The following is a 21,069-nucleotide window of genomic DNA, read 5'->3' as shown; positions in this document are numbered from 1 at the left end:
TGGAAATTCACTTATAGCGGTAAGGTCCGGAACCAATTGAGACCAATTGAGCCTGTACGCCGTCGCTCATACCTGGCCGTTATAACTCTGTACAGTAGATGGCATCATAACTCATAGGCACCTGCAGTAGGTGATGTAGCAGGAAGGCTCAGTGCTGCCACCTTTACAGACTATTCAGATAATATAAAGCGGTCTAAATCTAGAGACCGTTTCTGGTCTTACTGGATACTTTTAGAAACACGGAAGTACCCCCCTGCATCCAAAAGCACACATTCATTTGTTTTCAAATTTGCTGTTAATGACTTCTGCTCACTTTTTGTCTTACACAGCGTCCATAAAAATGACACGCATACGTATGTGTCATTATCCAATTATCCCCCACCATAAACAGTTGGCAATGTCAGTATCTATCCATATGAGACTGGTCCAATAAACGTGACACAACGCCTTGTGTTGCACAATACCCAGCTTGTGAGTCAGAAGCTAGCAATACTGCAAAAAGAATGACATGTTAGATGGCGATGCGTTTGTCACCATGCTGCCTATTTTTTTTTCTATGCAGCAATTTGTGTATGTGTGTTTTTTACCTGCTTTTCCTTGCATTGGACCAAAGCGGAAGCTCCTTCGAGATATGGACTAGTTTTAAGTGAAAGGGAACTGAGGTTTATGTGGGGCTTTTTGTTTTTTGTTGATGCAGCAAAACAGCCTTTGGCCAAGCTCACACATGGATGCAGGCCTCTCATTCATTTTCAATGGAGCCCATCTGCTGCAGCAGCAGCGGTGCCACAGCGGGAAAGCAAAAATGTGGGAAAAGAAATATGTGCTCAACGAGCAAAAAAAATAAATAAATCTGGTTTAATTTAAACGACAAACTCAGTATGATGTTTTCTGGCAATGCATTGTCAGTAAAATTCCATTTGTAGTCAATCTGTGTGTCTTGTCGGAACATTTCAAAGTGCTGCACAGGGTTCAGTCGGAATATTATTTACGCATCCAGTCAACTCTGTTGAAACATTAAGACCTACAAAACGCAGTCATGCCCATAGAATGTATTACAGTCGACATCCCTTGGATTGGCACTTTCAGTATGTCGACATAAGCGGTTGTTGACGTCAGCTAAAAGTCGCTATTACTTGCGCATTTACTCATGACTTTAGACGGAGAGACAAAGAGAATGGCGATAAAAGGATTTTTGAACTTACACCTATCCGTTGTCTGTGTATCACAACAAAATTGTGCGCTAATGTGCTAACAGAGTTAGCAAGGAGCAGGTGTAATGGTAATGGTTTTAATTCATTTGAGCATGTATCAGATTACAATTGAATGCATCACATAATCAGTTCACATTTCCACATGTCCAAAAGGAGTAGGAAGAAGCAAAGCTTATTAAATCCTACCCCTCCATCTGGTACTTTTACAATCAGTAACTGTTACATTTGCTCACTTCCTGCTTTCCATAATACAGTTTAAGGTTTTATTATTGTTTTTTTCGTATCGAAGTACAAGGTGATATAACCATCCAATGACATAATGGGTACCATAGTAACTGTCAATATAGTGATATATATATATATATATATATATATATAGCACATCATTACTGGTTCAAGACTCTTCATCCTTGTATTTAGCAAACATCAACTGCTTGTATTGTTTCTTGAATTGGCTCATCGTTGTGCATTGTTTGAGGTCCTTACTCAATCCATTCCATAGTTTGATTCCACATACTGAAATGCTATGGCTTTTTAACGTAGTCCTAGCATATAAGTGTTTCAAATGTAGTTCTTCATCAAGGTCATATTTCTCCTCTCTTGTAGAGAAGTATTAGCGTATTGGCGTGAGGTCAAAGTCCAAAAAAGATGGATATCGTTGCGCAAAATTGAAATGGTTGCATCTTGAGAAAGAATGGTTTGTCTTGTTAGCGATGGTCAGCAGTCAACTGAACCTTTTTTTTAATGAGTTAGTTCCTCAAGATAGACAGTATACAAGCTAGTGGAGTCAGGAAACAGATCTGCAATTATATTTGAAATCTGTGCCAAAATAGTTAAAGACTGTTGCAGAGGTTCTTTCAGTCCATCGACATGGGAAGTGCCACTACACACACACACTCACACACACACAAAAAAACTCGTTACCATAACGGCAAGTGGTCGAGTCGCCACAACGGTCAGTCTTAACGATGCTCGTCGTTTCCCACACAAAGCAAGTTTGCATGGCAAACCAGTGTGTTGGGTTTGTGTCCGGGGGTTCTGGGGTTGGGCTTGTGGCTGCGCCCTGGGGTGCGTGCCTGGAGAGCGGCGAGGCGTACGGGTGTTTTCAGGGGTCAAAATGCACTGACTGTTGGTCACTCTCCAGGAGGGGAGGACACTGGCGTGAAAATGGATTTATTTTTCCAAATACTTTCAGAATCTACGGATAAAGTCTCAAAGAGCTCGGTCCATAGTAAATTCCTTTTGAAACCAGACATTTTAAGACCTTTCCAGTGACCCGGAATAGGAAGGTGGACTAGGATTTGATGAGTTGGCCAAAACAGATGTGTTCCACTGAGTATTACTTTCTGCGTAAATACGGTCTGGCTGGGACTAAATGATATTGGGTAACGAGATGATCAGGATGTTAAGGGGTTTTCAGCCTGGGACTGGTCGCCAGCCAATCGCAGACAAGCAACCATTCACGCTCACATTCACACCTACGGACAATTTAGAATCTCCTTTTCGGAACGTGGGAGGAAGCCGGAATACCCGGAAAAAACCCACGCATGCACAGGGAGACCATGCAAAGTCCACACAGAGATGTTGCAATGGAGATGGAAACACAGATCTCCTGACTGTGCGGCCAACATGCTAAACACTAGGCTAAACAGACAACCCCCCCCCACCCCCCTCACAATTATGGCCCCACTCCATTCCTTTTCAGCCTTTGTGATTCCTGTTCTTTTCAATCACTGGCTTTCTGCATTAATACTGGACCAGTGTCTAATGTATGCTAAGCTACTGCTGCCATGGTAACCCTGGGGCAGGATTTAGACCTAGTTCAGGACTGTGGAAACAGTTGTGCAATGAGCAGGTGGGGACTGAGCTACATGAAGACAACATTTTGTATATATTGTGATTGTATGTGTGTGTGCAAGTGTATTAGGAGTGCACTGATTACAATTTCCAGGTGGATCACCCATCTTTAAAAAGCCTCTCTCAAATATAAATGAAAACTTTAGTCCAAACGACTACTGAATATCAGTTCCTTTGGGCTTTTATTTTTGACATTTTAAACACAAAACAAAACCAGGGACCTGATTTGAGCCTCTTACCAAAAATAAAGTGCACAGCAACCAAGAATGGTCGCCCGATGCCAGGAACGCCATCGTTTTCCTCGTAGTAGCTGTACTCTTTTCATATACCGTATTTTCTGGACTATAAGTTGCTCTGTAGTATAAGTCACACAAGGCCAAAAATGCATAATTAGGTAGAAAAAAACATACATAAGTCACACTGGAGTATAAGTCGCATTTTTTGCGGGTAATTTATTTAACAAACTACTTAACCAAAACAGACATTACGTCATCTTGGAAGGCAAGTTCTAACAATAAAATAATAGAGAACAGGCTGAATAGGTGTAAGATATGCTACACAGCTACACAAAAAATAAACATGAACAGAAAAGGTGTCCAGTGTTTATGTAACATAAACACTTTTTTCATTTATAAGTCGCTCTGGAGTATAAGTCGCAGGAACAGCCAACCTATGAAAAAAAGTGCCACTTATAGTCCGGAAAATACGGTATATGGACATCTACTATACATTAAATAAAATAACAATAAATAAAGTCATCATTTCCACACATAAAAATGACAAAATGAAGCAAAATACACAAGGCATTCAGGAGATGTACTCAAGATATAGTATGTAGTATACGACACAAGTCGCCAGGTGTCATTAATGTTACTGTAATGTTTGATGCAACGGCCAAGATCCCGGTTTGATAGCCGGAAAACAACAAGCTTTTAGCGCCGGTTTGAATTATCTCACAACAGCCACAATAATCCCCAATAAAAATCCAGACTAAAAACTGTGGCAACCATAACCCATTGCATGCGAAAACATCACTTCCTGTCCACCCACCACTCTGCTCCACTAGTGGTAGAACACATTCATAACAACACACACAAGCATGGGCTTATTTATCTTAAATGGTTTATCTTATAGGGGTGTTATTTCATGTGAGGAGGGCTCTAATAATGTTAACCATATTTCGAAGGACGTAAATAGGTGTCCTATGGAATGGTAATGGTTTTATTTCATTTGAACATGCATCCGATTACAATTGAACGCATCACATAATCAGTTCACAGTTCCACATGTCCAAAAGGAGTAGGAAGAAGCAAAGCATATGAAATCCTACCCCTCCATCTGGTACTTTTACAATCAGTAACTGTTACATTTGTTCACTTCCTGCTTTCCTAATATAGTTTAAGGTTTTTTTTATTGTTTGTTTTTTTAATTTTTTGTCACGTACCGAAGTGTGAGGTGATATGACCATACAATGACATAATGCAGTTACATATGTAGTTACTTATTGTGTAGTATACACTGCAGTACCACCTGCCGCTCATACCCCACCCAAAAACCTCAAGCACTGGGTATTACTATTAAAAGTAACAGAATGGTGAGGTGCTCCAAAGACTCTCTCCCCTTCTGCACAACACTCACCACTGACAACTTGGACGAATGACAAACACGTTGACGTCCACTTCACAGACCTGCTGTAGAACAGCAACGATGCAACAAAAACGAGATGAGACAAGTCGAGCGAAATATGCCACTCTCTGACGCTTTCATTTCCTCTGATTAAACAAAGGAGATCCCCGCAGAAAGGTGTAGGAGTTTAGTTAGAAACACACTGGCGGCAAATACAACAATTCAATTCAGTCGTGAGGTGAGAAGCGATATCCCACGTGCGGCCGGAAATGAACGCACATGCAGAGGCAACTAACGACACGGGTGAATCGGTTAGCACCTAGCGCTTTGCCAACAATATTTGGCCGAGCGTGTCGTAGGGGTGCGCTATAACTGCATTTGTGAATATAAATACTTGAGTGTGTATTCATCGTGACCGTGCACAGATAAGCGGGTGTGAGTGTACAGCTGTGGCAATGACGTAACTAGCTGGAAGCTAAATGCGCTCAGACCCTCAAATCGGGGGGAGAGGCAGGGGTAGTCGAAGTTGTGGCGATCAGTCAATTAAGCGAATGTTGGCTTTTCCTGTGGTGACAGTTATTGACAGCTGTCACCTAGTTGCCATGGGCTGATGAGGTTGTGGGTGTGGGGATAAACGAGGGGGGGGGGGGGGGGGGGTTTGAGAGGTGACTGTGCAAACTCATCCTATCAACTCCGCTACTGTGCTCAGGCATGTCTCGCGATGCCTCCTCCTCTCCCCTAAACATATGCTGGCATCGTTTCTCCTTGAGGCACAGACGAAGCCGAGTAACACCCGCTTCTACCGCGTCGACACCCCGGCACATGCGTGTGTGTGTGTGTGTGTGTGCACACTCATTCAAACCGGCAGCGCTGCGGGCGGCAAAACTGCCAAATCCCGAGCATCTGCCTCTCAATCAGCAATCAGTGGATGACACACTCGTGTGTGGAAGTCTGCACATGAACTCAACACTATAAACCTATCTGGCTACACACATCAACTAACACAGGGGGGTGGAGGGGGACCAAACCACAAACCTAAGGTGTGGTCCTCTTCCCCCACGCGCGCACCATCATCTCTCTTGCTCCCTTCACTGTGTGCGATGCCAATCGCTACACGTCTTGGTCTTGAATGTGAGAGCGTGGCTTCGTACAGTCGCCTTACCTGTCCAAGATGTCCAGGCTGGACGTTGCTGTGGCTTCCAGCAGTCCGAGCGCCGCACTCCCCACCGCTGCGGCAGCCCCGCTGCCTGCCTCCATGATACTGACTCACTGCAATGTGCGAGCTGCCAGGGGAGTGCAAAGAGAGAGAGAGAGAGAGAGCGGGTTAGAGAGTGGGAGAGAGAGGTGGGAGGGGAGGGAGAGTGGAGGTAAGCCAAGAGGGAAAAAGACGAATTAGATTAAATAAATACATAAATATGATAAAAAAGGGAGGGTGGTAATGTGGATGGGGTGTTTAGCATCATGGCAGACCAAAAAAAAAAAAAAAATTAAAGAATTAGATTGTCTTTAGAATTAAAAAAGGGGCTAGTAAAGAGAAGTAAATCATGCAGTGTATTTCATACGTTGATGTACAGTATTTGTGTGTGTGTTTACATGAAGTCATTACTGGAATTACAACAGGCAAAGACTGTGGATTATGTACACGGCGAAACGACTTGCCAACCTACTCCTGCTAGCCACTTTAGAAGGAAGTGGAAGCAGCGCCACGACAGACGGAAGCAAGGTTGTAGAGCAAGCATGGCACCCAGGCTAAAGGCTAGACTTTGACTTCATCTGATCATCATTGTCGTGCATTTGTGATTTTTTACCGATTTAACATTTTAGAATGCGAAATGTGTTGCGGTTGCACGGCGGTCGAGTGGTTAGCGCGCAGAACTCACAGCTAGGAGACCTGAGTTCAATCCTTTGTGTGGAGTTTGCATGTTCTCCCCGTTTGTTTCCTCAAACATTCCTAAAACATGCTAGGTTAATTAGCGACTCCAAATTGTCCATAGGTATGAATGTGAGTGTGAATGGTTGTTTGTCTATATGTGCCTTGTGATTGGCTGGCGACCAGTCCAGGGTGTACCCCGTCTCTCGCCCGAAGACAGCTGGGATAGGCTCCAGCACTCCCCGCAACCCTGGTGAGGATAAGCGGTAGAAAATGAATGAATGAATGAATGAATGATTTAAGGGTTAGCATTTAGCTTGTTAGCTTCAGAGCGGTTATGAAGCTAAATCTGATACAATAATTCAACCAGTCACTTTTATTGCAAATGTCGATCCAAAATCGGCGGAGGATATCAAAGTCAAGCTAGCTAGGAGGGTTTGGTGGCAGGGTTTGACATACACCGGTGGTTCCGGAACGTAACTCCCAAGAAAATCAAGTATCTCCTGTATAGGTTCCTTTAAATGGCTGTAAACAATTCTAATGGTGGATCTCCATCTACCCAGTGATGATATCCAATTTTGCGACACTGCAAAACAGATCAGCTTTTCCAAGTCCGTGCCCGTCTTCCTTCAATGCATTGTAAACACAGGAGAGGTATACCAAGAATGGAGACGTCGTTGAGGGCGCAAACAACAAGACGTGTAGGAGGAGAGGATCAGAACACGGCAAAGCAGCTGGTTCTCCATCTAAAGGAACGTTATTGTGTTTATGTAATCCTCAGGGTTCTCAATCAAAACAACCTTAGCTGTATACTGCAGTGTTTTGCCTACCGTTATATGCACGTGTGTGACCTTATAGATATCGTCTTATAGATACAGCAGTTGGATTCATCTGTAACGTTTTTGTTGGCTATCTCGGCCCGTATGATTTCCGTGTTAATGGACGGAATCGCGGAATTGGTCAGCAACAACAGAATCTACTGTTGAACGCGGAATCTCGCACAAACCGACACTTGTTTATAGAGGTTAATTGGTTCGTTTATGGCTTTGGAAATATGTTCTTTACCATTATTAGAGCTCTATAGAAATGACCAAAATTGACCAATGATGTATTGCATTAATAAATGTAAGGATTAAAAAACATTCATTCATTCATTTTCTACCGCTTATCCTCACGAGGGTCGCGGGGGTGCTGGAGCCTATCCCAGCTGTCTTTGGGCGAGAGGCGGGGTACACCCTGGACTGGTCACCAGCCAATCACAGGGCACATAGAGACAAACAACCATTCACACTCACATTCATACCTATGGACAATTTGGAGTCGCCAATTAACCTAGCATGTTTTTGGAATGTGGGAGGAAACCGGAGTACCAGGAGAAAACCCACGCATGCACGGGGAGAACATGCAAACTCCACACAGAGATGGCCGAGGGTGGAATTGAACCCTGGTCTCCTAGCTCTGAGGTCTGTGCGCTCACCACTTGACCGCCGTGCCGCCCCGGATTAAAAAACAGAATTTGAAAAAAAAAAACCACAAACAGATTTCATGGGGCCCTAGCAATAACAGACTAATGGTGTTTCTTTTTCATTTCTATGGGGGAAAAAAAAACATAACTCATTGGCGATGAATTTTCTCTGTGACCCAATCAGTAAAATGTGCCATTTTATTTTGACCAGAGAATGCCCAAGGCATTAAGAACATCTTGACGTCCAGGAGGCTCGTAATCTGGATGATAGATTATCAAATGGTGTCACTGCAATCATGTTCTGTGCGGCAAATGAAATGCTAAAAGTCGAATCTTTTGGTATCCGCACTGACGTGCAGTAATCCCTTGTTTATCATGTTTAACTGGTTCCTGGCCCGACAATCACCAGTGAATTTCCATGGGATTCCTTATTTCTAAATGGAATATTTTTATACTCAGGGCATAGAAAGCCTGTGTGATACCTCTAAATATGGTTGTTAATATCACTAGAGCCCCCCAAACATGTAATGACACCCCTATAGTCATGTTTACACTAGAAAATAAGATATTTGATCATTTTCTATGCCGCTTCATACTCTTAGTTATTACTAATTACTCTTAGTTATTACTATAAGTCGCTCCGGAGTATAAGTTGCACAAGGCCAAAAATGCATAATTAGGTAGAAAAAAAAACTTTTTGCAGGTAATTCCACCCTCGGCCATCTCTGTGTGAAGTTTGCATGTTATCCACCGTGCATGCGTGGGTTTTCTCCGGGTATTCCTGTTTCCTCCCACATTCCAAAACATGCTTGGTTAATTTGGCGACTCCAAATTGTCCATAGGTATGAATGTGAGTGTGAATGGTTGTTTGTCTATATTTGCCCTGTGATTGGCTGGCCACCAGTCCAGGGTGTACCCCGCCTCTCGCCCGAAGACAGCTGATTCCGTAAGAATTCCGTAAGGATTCCGTAAAGAACACACACGAGCATGAGTCTTATTTACAGTATGTCTTAAATTGCTTATTTAGTCTTATTTTGTCTACTATATTGAGTTATATGAGTATAAATGTGACTATAGGGGTGTTATTTCATATCTAGAGAGCTCCAATAATGTTAAAACAGCTTTTTTGTGCTCTAACTACCAAACTATTCATACTTTTAGACACAAAATGGGGCTGCTTTAGGATGACCGGTGGTGTTTCTTGTAAATAGGTATCATGTAGCATGTTCCCACAGCCATGGTGTTTGAAACGCCACACAACAAAAACCTGAAGCTGCTCTATGTGTGTGACTAGCCTGCTATCTGTGTTTATCCTTGCCACGCTGCGCTTCCAATTGTGCGTCAGCATGCTGGTAATGGAAATAGAGTTTGTATAGGGGTAAACATTGGTTACTTCATGAGCATTTGACATTAAATAACTTATTTTCCTTTCAGGATATTTGAGTGGGGGCATAAAGTATTCAGCTTGTCAGCAGGACAAAGTCAACAGTCTGCTTTAGAAAATGCAGGAGAGAAAAGGACAAAGTGAATCACGTCATAAACCCCTAAGCTATTCCAAAGAAAGGGTTTCAAAACATGACAAGTTCTTACATTGCAATTAAATAGTAAACGCTGCCTGGCCACTGGCAAAGACGTACATTCATTCATTTAGCATCTTTGTGCGCCGCAACATCACATATTCAATTGTTTAGAATGAAGCACTAGCATTTCTATTTGCGGAAAAGGTTCCGAGATCCAGTTCCCAGATCAGCAGCCTAGCTCAAAAACTCATGTTTCTCCCAGCTAAATCGATACCACGCAGGCAAAGGTCAGTAGCATGGTTCGCTCCTCTTTAAGATACTGCATCTCACATTTAACAGGACCATTCTGGCCTATTCTGCGGCAAGGTCAAATGTCTGAAAACGATTTTTAATCATATATTTTGGTATCCTTCCCGGATTACTGATAGATAAGAAATTTGTCATGGGGGGGGGGGGGGGGGGGGGGGGGGGGGGGGGACTAGACTGAAACAACAGATGGTGTGTTGTTTTAAGCTTAAATAAAAGGTGTACACTTTGTCTCGTGACTGTTTATCACATTTAAGTGAGTTATGGTACACCATCATCACGGTTGGGTACTCTACATACCTTCTGCATAACATTTTTAATATTATTAGAGGCCTCCAGACATGAAATAGCACCCCTACAGTCACTTTTACACTCGCATTACCCAATATAGACATTCATTCATTCATTCATTTTCTATCGCTTTTCCTCATGAGGGTCGCGGGGGTTGCTGGAGCCTATCCCAGCTGTCTTCGGGCAAGAGGCGGGGTACACACTGGACCGGTGGCCAGCCAATCACAGGGCACATATAGACAAACAACCATTCACACTCACATTCATACCTACGGACAATTTGGAGTCGCTAATTAACCTAGCATGTTTTTGGAATGTGGGAGGAAACTGGAGTACCCGGAGAAAACCCACGCATGCACGGGGAGAACATGCAAACTCCACACAGAGATGGCCGAGGGTGGAATTGAACCCTGGTCTCCTAGCTGTGAGGTCCGCACGCTAACCACTCGACCGCCGTGCAGCCTATAGTAGACATAATCAAAGGAAATGTGTTGTGTGGTCGCAATTTTTTTCAACTCGCCAAAACAAATCAGTTCCCATAGTGAAAACTTTGTCTTTGTGTGACCATGGGTCATTCCTTTGGAATGTCTGAAGCTCTAACTTTCGGGAAAAACCTGCTTCTTGTACTTTGTACTACAACTGTCAAATTAGAAACGGGATTAGTTCAGGACTCATTCTATCGCCCATCCTGTTTTTCGCGTTCATAAATCAAAAGTAGTTATTTTGAAAGCAAAAATATCGGCAAATTTAAAATGGACAGATTAACAAAAAATCGTGTTAGCTTTGAATTTGAAAAGAGCCAAATTATTCGAGAACAGCATAACATTTACTTTCGGTATGACTTTTTTTCTGCGTTTTATCCAAATGATCCTGAAATTAGAAGGGATTAACAATATTAATTCAATAATGTTAATAATTAATGTCATGCAATCTTAGTTAATGTGCGGCCTACTTTGAAGAGGCTCAGCGTGAGGAAAACGGGAAGTAAAAGACCCTGGGTTGTGTAATATGGTGTTCTGCAGGGTGATGTTGGATGCGGCATTACAATGTGTTCATTCACTTAATCTGTCTCCTTTTGTTACACAACTGGCTCTCCTCCACCTCTAACGAGCACAGAATGTAAAACGTCCTCAGCCCATCTTGTCTAATCCCTTCGCCTCATTTGAAAGCAGAGACTGTTCAAACTCATTCATATGCAAATTCTCCCCCCCCCCCCCCCAAAAAAAAATGACGTCACGGAAGTAATTCTTCGTCAAGTTCTTGGAGCAAATCAGCAAGTTTTCCACTCTCCATTGGGTATGACTGCACTATTAAGGTGACCACTTCAGGGACTGCAAAAAGGCTTGAATATCAAACCCAATTATAAAGAAACCACCAGCTAAGTATGCAAACACAGTCCTGGCAGCATTCGGGATATATGTGTCAAAACTCTATTTTGGTAATGGTAATGGTTTTATTTCATTTGAACATGCATCAGATTACAATTGAATGCATCACATAATCAGTTCCCAAACCCATTGCATGCGAAAACATCACTTCCTGTCCACCCACCACTCTGCTCCACTAGTGGTAGAACACATTCATAACAACACACACAAGCATGGGCTTATTTATCTTAAATGGTTTATCTTATAGGGGTGTTATTTCATGTCAAGAGGGCTCTAATAATGTTAACCATATTTCGAAGGACGTAAATAGGTGTCCTATGGAATGGTAATGGTTTTATTTCATTTGAACATGCATCCCATTACAATTGAACGCATCACATAATCAGTTCACAGTTCCACATGTCCAAAAGGAGTAGGAAGAAGCAAAGCTTATTAAATCCTACCCCTCCATCTGGTACTTTTACAATCAGTAACTGTTACATTTGTTCACTTCCTGCTTTCCATAATACAGGTTGTTTTTTTTTTTTTAATAATGTACCTTGTATCGGAGTACGAGGTGATATAACCATACAATGACATAATGGGTACCATAGTAACTGTCAATATAGGGATATATATATATATATATATAGCACATCACGACTGGTTCATCCTTGTATTTAGCAAACATCATGCTCGGTGTGGCAGTACTATGGAAAAACATGACAGAAAAAGGCGTAAAAAGGTCACTCACATAAACTTTAAAAAGTTACAAATTAGCTATTTTACGATGCCATCTGTTCCGTTTGAGTAACCTTGAACAAGTCAGAAATACATATATATATATATATATATATATATATATATATATATATATATATATATATATATACATACACACAGACAGGGACTTTGACACTTTTTTTCCCAGACATTATCTCGCATGCAGAGTGACCTCAATGACAAGGGGAAAGATTTAAAAGTCTGTCAGCTAACCATTCCCATGAGCAAGCATCTCCACGTGAATCTCAATAGGATACCTGGCCTGTGTGTCAGTTCAGGCACTTCTCTACATATATTCTTTTGAGTGCACTCATAATGAGAAATAATCTATGGTAAAATAGATGTTGCACTCTAAATGGTCACAATGGTAAGTGTACCTTGCTAGACACTTACTATTGATAGGAGCAACCTGTCATCCATTCTGGTAACTGTATTAAATAACAGTAATGGATCTGGGATGAACATGCATGCACCCAGAAAGTACTAAGTAGACAGTGTACGCTGTATACCTATACAAATATAATGGCACCTTGGTTAGCATCCTCCTTGGTTAGCATGTTTTTTTGGTTAACATATAAAAATTTGGCGAGTGGTTAGCATGCGGCTGTTTGTCTATATGTGCCCTGTGATTGGCTGGCGACCAGTCCAAGGTGTACCCCGCCTCACGCCCGAAGACAGCTGGGATAGGCTCCAGCACCCCGCCCCCGCGACCCTCGTGAGGAAAAGTGGTAGAAAATGAATGAATGGTTAGCGCGCAGGCCACACAGCTAGGAGACGCGAGTTCGATTCCATCCTCGGCCATCTCTGTGTGGAGTTTGCATGTTCTCCCCGTGCATGCGTGGGTTTTCTCCGGGTACTCCGGTTTCCTCCCGGATGATGAGACCGGAGACCCTCTCGGGTCTCCTACCTGTGAGGCCTGCGCGCTAACCACTCAACCACCGTGCAGCCCTCTCATACTGTCATTTATTTAAAAATTAGATTTGGCTCTAAAATTGGATTTGGGTTTCTTTTGGCAACATCTTGTGTTGAGTGGTTAGCGCGCAGACCTCACAGCTAGGAGACCAGGGTTCAATTCCACCCTCGGCCATCTCTGTGTGGAGTTTGCATGTTCTCCCCCTGTATGCGTGGGTTTTCTCCGGGTACCTCCCACATTCCAAAAACATGCTAGGTTAATTGGCGACTCCAAATTGTCCATAGGTATGAATGTGAGTGTGAATGGTTGTTTGTCTATATGTGCCCTGTGATTGGCTGGCCACCAGTCCAGAGTGTACCCCGCCTCTCGCCCGAAGACAGCTGGGATAGGCTCCAGCCCCGCGACCCTAATGAGGGTAAGCGGTAGAAAATGAATAAAGACAACATATATTATCAGAACAACTCCAAATAAAATAAATAATCCACCAAGTCATAGAAATTGCAGTAATACGGCATTTCATGACAGCGGCAACCTTGTACAAAATAAACAGAATGACTCCACATAAGAGAAGTGGTGTAAGAACTGAATCTTGAAACTCCTTTATTGTGCGGACAAATGCTTTCATTTTTCTTGTTTTTGTACTTGAATCCTACCCTCACAAAGGTTTCTTTGCTTGGCCTTGGAGGCCATGCACAAAGCCAGTCACGACCTATGACCCGAGCTTTAGAAGCTGAAAGTGAGGGGCCAGGCATGCATTGTGCTAATTCCTTTCCTCATCTTCATCAGTTATGCGTAGCACAAACGCCGCTTTCCGCAGACCTTGTCACACGCATTCAACCAAGCTGCAGGCTCTCCAGTCGTAGTGCGATAAAGCATATTGCTCCCGACTCCCTGCGTGCTTACAAGCCTCAAAGGGTGCCGTGACATTCCCAAAAGAGCTGCCAACAATCCTGGCATTGACTCTCATTGGCACAGTGGTGGATAATGAGATCAAGATTCAGCAAAATGGCTCTCATTCATGACTTTTAGGGGAAAAAAGAGCCATGGAAACGCAACACGATAATTTGTTTCAATTCGGACCGACCATTTTCCGACATTGTCCGATTCAGTTGTATATTTGCTGTGTGTTTAATTCTTCTCCAATGACGCGAGATTACCAGTACGGGGCTGTAGGTGGGTTAGCGTGTCGCAACTTCTCAATAGACATGACATCAATCGTGCAGGATTTGTCTCTGTTTTAGAGGAAGATTTTCAGAGGAAGTTCTTCAAATTGTCTGCACATACCCCCCTCGATTGGGGGGGGGGGCATTGAGCTTCAACTCGCCATACCTTGATGGTGTTGGAATGACCCGCCCTTTACCATCGTTGAAGATATGAGCTTTTGCAATCAACAGTAGAACATATAGTAAGTTAGTTTCAGGAAAATATCAGTTCCTCACTAAAAACAAACAAATATTTTTTGCTTTTGTGACAGCTGGATTTTACAAACTATACCAACATTTTTATGGATTGACATTGCTCTCAAGTGAAATGCATTTGTGGGGAGTTGCATCATCTCCTCTAATTGCCACTCGCGCAAAAGCACATAAAAGACGAAATAATACGTTGGTATTAAATGAGTTAATATAAGACATTATGGAAGTAGTAACCCTTACATTACTCAAAGTGTATTAAAGGTTGTTGCTTAATTCCTTGGATAACCTGAAGTGTTTCCTGATCTTGAGAGCTGTGGGGCACTTTAGAGCCCGGGGGGGTGGGTGCTCCCGACACCAAAAGACCAGTCAGGCAAAACCGTTGGTTTGTAACGTGTGCCTTCCTTGGACGTCCACTTTCCAATGCCCTCGTTCCAATTCTGTTAATTAGGTTGATGGGTGTCGTGATGTCCGGGTGCATTAGGGTCAGATTGTCCTATTGTGTTGTTACGACGCTTGTCAATCGTATCTTTGTACCAGGAAGCGTTTGTAGTTTTCAGTCACTACAATTATAGTAGGTCGCTTTTGAATCAGTTGAAGGGTTTGTGAAGACAACACAAGTCGTCTACGTTACAGTAATCCAAGGTTTATTACGGTTAATTGATTCCAGACCTGACTTTGAATTTCCATGAGGTCGGAGTCCTTAATAAATTGAACATTTTCATAGATATGGCATAGAAAATTCGATCGAATTTCCATCGAAATACATTTTCTAATATTATTAGAGTCCTCTACATATGAAAAAACACCCATACAGTCATCTTTACATTCATAAATAACAGTTGTTTGTTGTTAGCACCTAGCCGTCGTTACCCACACTGAACGGTAGTTCATTGTTGTTGTGTGTCAGCTATATTTTGGTTGTGTTTGATGACCGTATATATCTGTTTGTACCGTATTGTCAAAGCTAGGTCTTCCTTATGCAAACTGCAATGCTTCCGACTATGGACAGTTACGATGCCATCGACTGGATGAAGTTGTCATGACAAGCCGTTCAGAAAGATCATTATAAAGTGAATACAAACAGCGAGTTAATATTGCAATTTGGATTTTCCAAACATTCTTAATGGAACTTTAATAACATCAAATTTAATAACATAGAAAATAATCAGTAGACTCTGCAGTCTAGCTCTGTTCGGTTCTCGAGAGTGCATGGTGTCTCGCTCTGATACCCAACACCATCCTCCTTTGTATTCATGTAATGAAGGTGAATTGAATTAACAAGGTGACTTTTCTGACATCCCAGCCCCCCAGAGGCTCGGTAGGGTGTACATGAGAAAGCATCAGATGACACGAATAAGGATGCAGAAAAGAACTCGCCCACATTTAACTGTTGCTTTGCCAGTTGCGGAGAGGAACCGGGATGTGGAACCGATGGGACCTCTGCAAAATGTGACACTTCTGCATAGTTGGTGAGCATGATTGACTGCAGCTGGCAGCATAGAAACAACTGGTTTGACAGCACTCACCGGATTGGCCAGAACAATGGGAAAATCCAAGGAGAATCCTAGAGTTGGGAAAGTCTCCTGGGTATTTCTATTTATTTCATATCAATAAATAAATACTTCTATTTCTAAACAACTGCAGAACCTAAATACAAATGTTCCAAATACTTTTTTTTTTCTGACGTCTGTGTCTACGTTGTTGCATGAATGAAACTCTAATTGATTCTTAATTCAGACTTTGAATTTTTGAATTGAATTAGAATTTTTTTCTAATGAAAATTAGACCGGAGGTAGAACAAATTAATCCGAACCAAACACAAACAGCGATTTTTTTTAGATTTATTTATTTGATATTTCCATTTTTGCGGCACAGTGGTGGAGTGATCGCGCGTAGACCTCACAGCTAGGAGAGCAGGGTTCAATTCCACCCTCGGCCATCTCTGTGTGGAGTTTGCATGTTCTCCCCGTGCATGCGTGGGTTTTCTCCGGGTACTCCGGTTTCCTCCCACATTCCAAAAACATGCTAGGTTAATTGGCGACTCCAAAAATTGTCCATAGGTATGAATGCTAGTGTGAATGGTTGTTTGTCTATATGTGCCCTGTGATTGGCTGGCGACCAGTCCAGGGTGTACCCCGCCTCTCGCCCGAAGACAGCTTGATCGAAGACCAAAATGGTTGTCGATTAATTGGATAATCGGTATTTTAAACAAAACGCCACTGTAAACCAGAGACTACGGGAAAAAAACGGTGTCTTGAGCGGGATGTTGCATCACATGCTGGTTACATTTCCTATCATTTTTGACTCAGACACTCGATGTGTCATCGCGGATGTGGGTTGTTCCATGTATTGTATGTTGTGTGCAGTACCTTTTTTAAATGAAAAGAGGATTATACCCAAAGTGGAGCAGCCAAAAGGCCATTCTGCCAGATTTACTTGTGAACAATCTGTCATTTTCACAAATCATGTGGGCATATCAAAAGTATAAGAACGTGTCGATTTGGTACAATATCTGTGTTACGTCAACAAAATTTTGCTCACTTTGGTGGTCTAATCTTTAATGTTTATGTCGCTGTAGAATTGTTGAAATCGCCGGAAATAGCTGGTTGCTAAAGAGGTTGTTTATTGAAAAGTGGCTGGAATTGAATGAGCTAAAAAGGGGGTGCAACTCTGACTTTGCGTATTATTTTTGAGTCTTTCTAAGACTTAGAAAGCGGAGTAGCTATTACAATGTAGTTGTATTCGCATGTTGTCTCGGCTTTGGTTAGCGGTGTGCTGTTATCGAAATGTAACAACACACCGGCACATGCTGAAAGTAAATACAGGTGAGGCTTGTTCGCCTTAGTCGTTGCTGTTGGGTGTCGAGTTCCGACTGATCCGTTGACTGAATCAATGGACGGCATGGCTGGGATCCAGTGGGTTTCTGGGTCAATTTGTCCGTCTTCCCAAGACCGTGTTGGAGTATCCTGGGGCAAGATACCGAACCCCCCCAGTTGCTCCTGATGCCGCGTCATCGGTACGTCAAGGCGCTTTGATTAAAATAGGGAAACCCATCTACCCAAACCACAGAGAGTAGAGTTGAGCTGAGCATACTGTGCATTTGTCTTGGACTATCATGTGTATAAGAGAACATCAGGGAGGCAGTGTGGAGTCTCTAAGAAAGGTCAAATACAGCCCTCTTGTTAATCAGTTTTGACGGCTAACACATTTGGTCTTGCATAGTATTAATGTGAGTACCGATGCTGGAGGGATGTGACATCTAAATACATGAATGGAATATTTTCTTTAGTATACAGTGGAATCTTTCTTAGCGTCATTAATTCGTTCTAAAAGGTCTGACTCTAACCAAAACGGGTGCTAACTGAAAATATACAGGGTCAGGCAAAATGATCTGACACATTAAGTTGTAGGTTATCGTATTAACATTATTAACATTGTAGGTTAAATAAAAGGCAAATAAAGTAAAGAAACAAAAAAAGTACATATAATGTTTCAGCCAGTTGATTTTCGTTTCAATGCAGATCCAGTAGCTCTGAAGTAACCCATAATAAGATGGTGTTTCGAGCTGGTACGGGATCATGTCTACCAAGATTGAAGCGCAAACGGAACGCTCGTTATGTTGCAGTTACAGATTGGTTTGTTTTGATAAACGTTTCCACAATGAAAGCGCGATGCTGAAAAATAAACTAAAAACAATGGCATTATAAAGAAACAAAGCAAAATGGCATTATATGAAAGTTTTATTTAACCTACAAATGTGTCAGATCATTTTGCCTGACCCTGTACCATAAGAAAAAATGTAAATACAATTAATTTGTTCCAGAAAGCCATAAATGTTGACCCAAAACATGTTTTTAGACCAGAACATGCGCGCAAACATCATTCATTCATTTTCTACCACTTATCCTCACAAGGGTCACTGGGTGTGCTGGAGCCTATCCCTATCCCTTTGGGCGAGAGGCGGGGTACACCCTGAAATGGTGGCCAGCCAATCACAGGGCACATATAGGGTCTCGAGAATGATTGTATGAGAAACACTGCAATGCAAAAGCTCTCGAATGTGAACGCTTCCTTCCCTTTGACACATTTACAGACGCAAACAGATTTATATCTTCATACGGGAGTGACGCATTCGACTCCGAGGGTCGGATGGCAGCATGACATCAAGCTCCAACATGCTCGGAATGCAACTGTGGATTTCTCTGCACGTATTTATTCCCATGAACAAAACCCAAACAGCGCAGATAGTCCTTCCTGTTGCACTTTGTACCTACCGAACCGTGACCTTGACACGCAAGACACAAAATGAAGCACGGCTTGTCCACGATATTCATACTACGGCGCAAGCAGCGTGATTCCTTCCGAGGCTCAAACTCATTTGTCTAGCCAACTGTGAAATGTTGCACTAGGGAAGTAATTAGAAAACACTCGCTCCTCCTGAGAATACTTTACTCAACATGCCTTTGAGCAAGCCATTTTCATAAATTGTCTGGTGATGCACGTGCTCGGAACAGCCCAGCCTTTGGCTAGCGGGGGTGCCGAGGAGAAGCCGGAGCTTAAAAACCCCCCAGATATTTAGATAGCTTAGCATTAGCAGTGGAACCCCCACACGTTCACTATATAACGTTCCTGCAAAATTCTTAGATTTTTGGTTAAAAAAATCTTTCAAAAATAGGTCCACAGAAGAAAACACGTTCAGTGGTCCCTGAACGCATCTGAGATGCTCTGAGATGCAAAAGCGAAACTTACACAGTGGAACCTTCATTCCAGAAGGTCTGACTTTAACCAAAACGGACTCTAACCAAATCATTTTTCCCCATTAGAATGAATGTAAATGCAATTAATCCGTTCCAGAAAGTCAATAATGTGAACACAAAACACGTTTTTATAATTTTATAATTATACTTAATGCTCAGAAAAGAACTTCGGGTTGTCATTTCGTTGGCTAGCTAATAGGAGTCTGATTATTTCGATATATTTTACATTTTGTTCAGTGGCCTTTGAACGCATCTTAGATGCTCTGAGATGCGAAAGTGAAACTTACACAGTGGAACCTTCGTTCCAGAAGGTCTGACTTTAACCAAAACGGACTCTAACCAAATCATTTTTCCCCATTAGAATGAATGTAAATGCAATTAATCCGTTCCAGAAAGTCAATAATGTGAACACAAAACACGTTTTTATAATTTTATAATTATACTTAATGCTCAGAAAAGAACTTCAGGTTGTCATTTCGTTGGCTAGCTAATAGGATTCTGATTAATTTTATATATTTTACATTTTGTTCAGTGGTCCTTGAACATATCTTAGATGCTCTGAGATGCGAAAGCGAAACTTACACAGTGGAACCTTCGTTCCAGAAGGTCTGACTCTAACCAAAACGGACTCTAACCAAATCATTTTTCCCTATTAGATTCAATGTAGATGCTATTAATCCGTTCCAGAAAGTCAATAATGTGAACACAAAACACGTTTTTATAATTTTACAATTATACTTAAGGCTCAGAAAACAACTTCAGGTTGTCATTTCATTGGCTAGCTAATAGGATTCTGATTATTTTGATATGTTTTACATTTTGTTCAGTGGTCTTTGAACACATCTTAGATGCTCTGAGATGCGAAAGCGAAACTTACACAGTGGAACCTTTGTTCCAGAAGGTCTGACTCTAACCAAAACGGACTCTAACCAAATCATTTTTCCCCATTAGAATGAATGTAAACGCAATTAATCCGTTCCAGAAAGTCAATAATGTGAACACAAAACACGTTTTGATAATTTTACAATCATACTTGATGCTCAGAAAACAACTTCAGGTTGTCATTTCGTTGGCTAGCTAGGATGCTGATAATTTTTATATATTTTACATTTTGTTCAGTGGTCCTTGAACGCATCTTAGATGCTCTGAGATGCAAAAGCAAAACTTACACAGTGGAACCTTCGTTCCAGAAGCTCTGACTCTAACCAAAACGGACTCTAACCAAATCATCTTTCCCCATTAGAATGAATGTAAACGCAATTAAGACGTTCCAGAAAGTCAATAATGTGAACACAAAACACGTTTTTATAATTTTCCAATTATACTTAACGCTCAGAAAACAACATTCCATGTTAATATAGACATAGAACACAAAAATTTCTAAAATGGACGGTACAGTGTTGTCTTTGACATGAATGAGTTCATATCCAAAATGTCTCCTTCACTCACCTCTTGTTAGTGGTATAGAGGAGAGGCGGCTCAAGTTGGGAGGTAATACGAAACTCAAGCCGAGGGATGGGTTGCAAGTCTTGGTGCACGTCATCTCGCCATATGCGAAACGCTGACACATGCAACTCTTGTGTGAGAACGTCACAGCTCACCCCCCCCCCATTCAAATAAAACACATGACTTCTATTTGATAAATAATCATATATAAACAGCATCGTCACACTAGTACGGTAGGGAAC

The 21,069-nt window shown here is 42.0% G+C and overlaps 1 protein-coding gene across 3 annotated transcripts in view; it reads right to left on the bottom strand.

The window, feature by feature from the left end:
• Nucleotides 1–21,069, bottom strand: part of arhgap32b (Rho GTPase activating protein 32b) — a 69,269-nt gene that overhangs the window by 46,786 nt on the left and 1,414 nt on the right. For all 3 annotated transcript variants that reach the window (XM_058087654.1, XM_058087652.1, XM_058087653.1), the window contains exon 2: nucleotides 5,857–5,977. In XM_058087654.1, the coding sequence (XP_057943637.1) occupies nucleotides 5,857–5,951 (95 nt within the window). In that variant the 5' untranslated portion in view covers nucleotides 5,952–5,977. The remainder of the gene's footprint in view (nucleotides 1–5,856; nucleotides 5,978–21,069) is intronic.

The sequence above is a fragment of the Doryrhamphus excisus genome, chromosome 11 (genome assembly GCF_030265055.1).
Source record: "Doryrhamphus excisus isolate RoL2022-K1 chromosome 11, RoL_Dexc_1.0, whole genome shotgun sequence".
In the NCBI taxonomy this organism is placed as follows: Eukaryota; Metazoa; Chordata; class Actinopteri; order Syngnathiformes; family Syngnathidae; genus Doryrhamphus; species Doryrhamphus excisus.
Note: the sequence above shows the minus strand (reverse complement) of the source record. Positions and strands in the feature narration are given on the sequence as shown.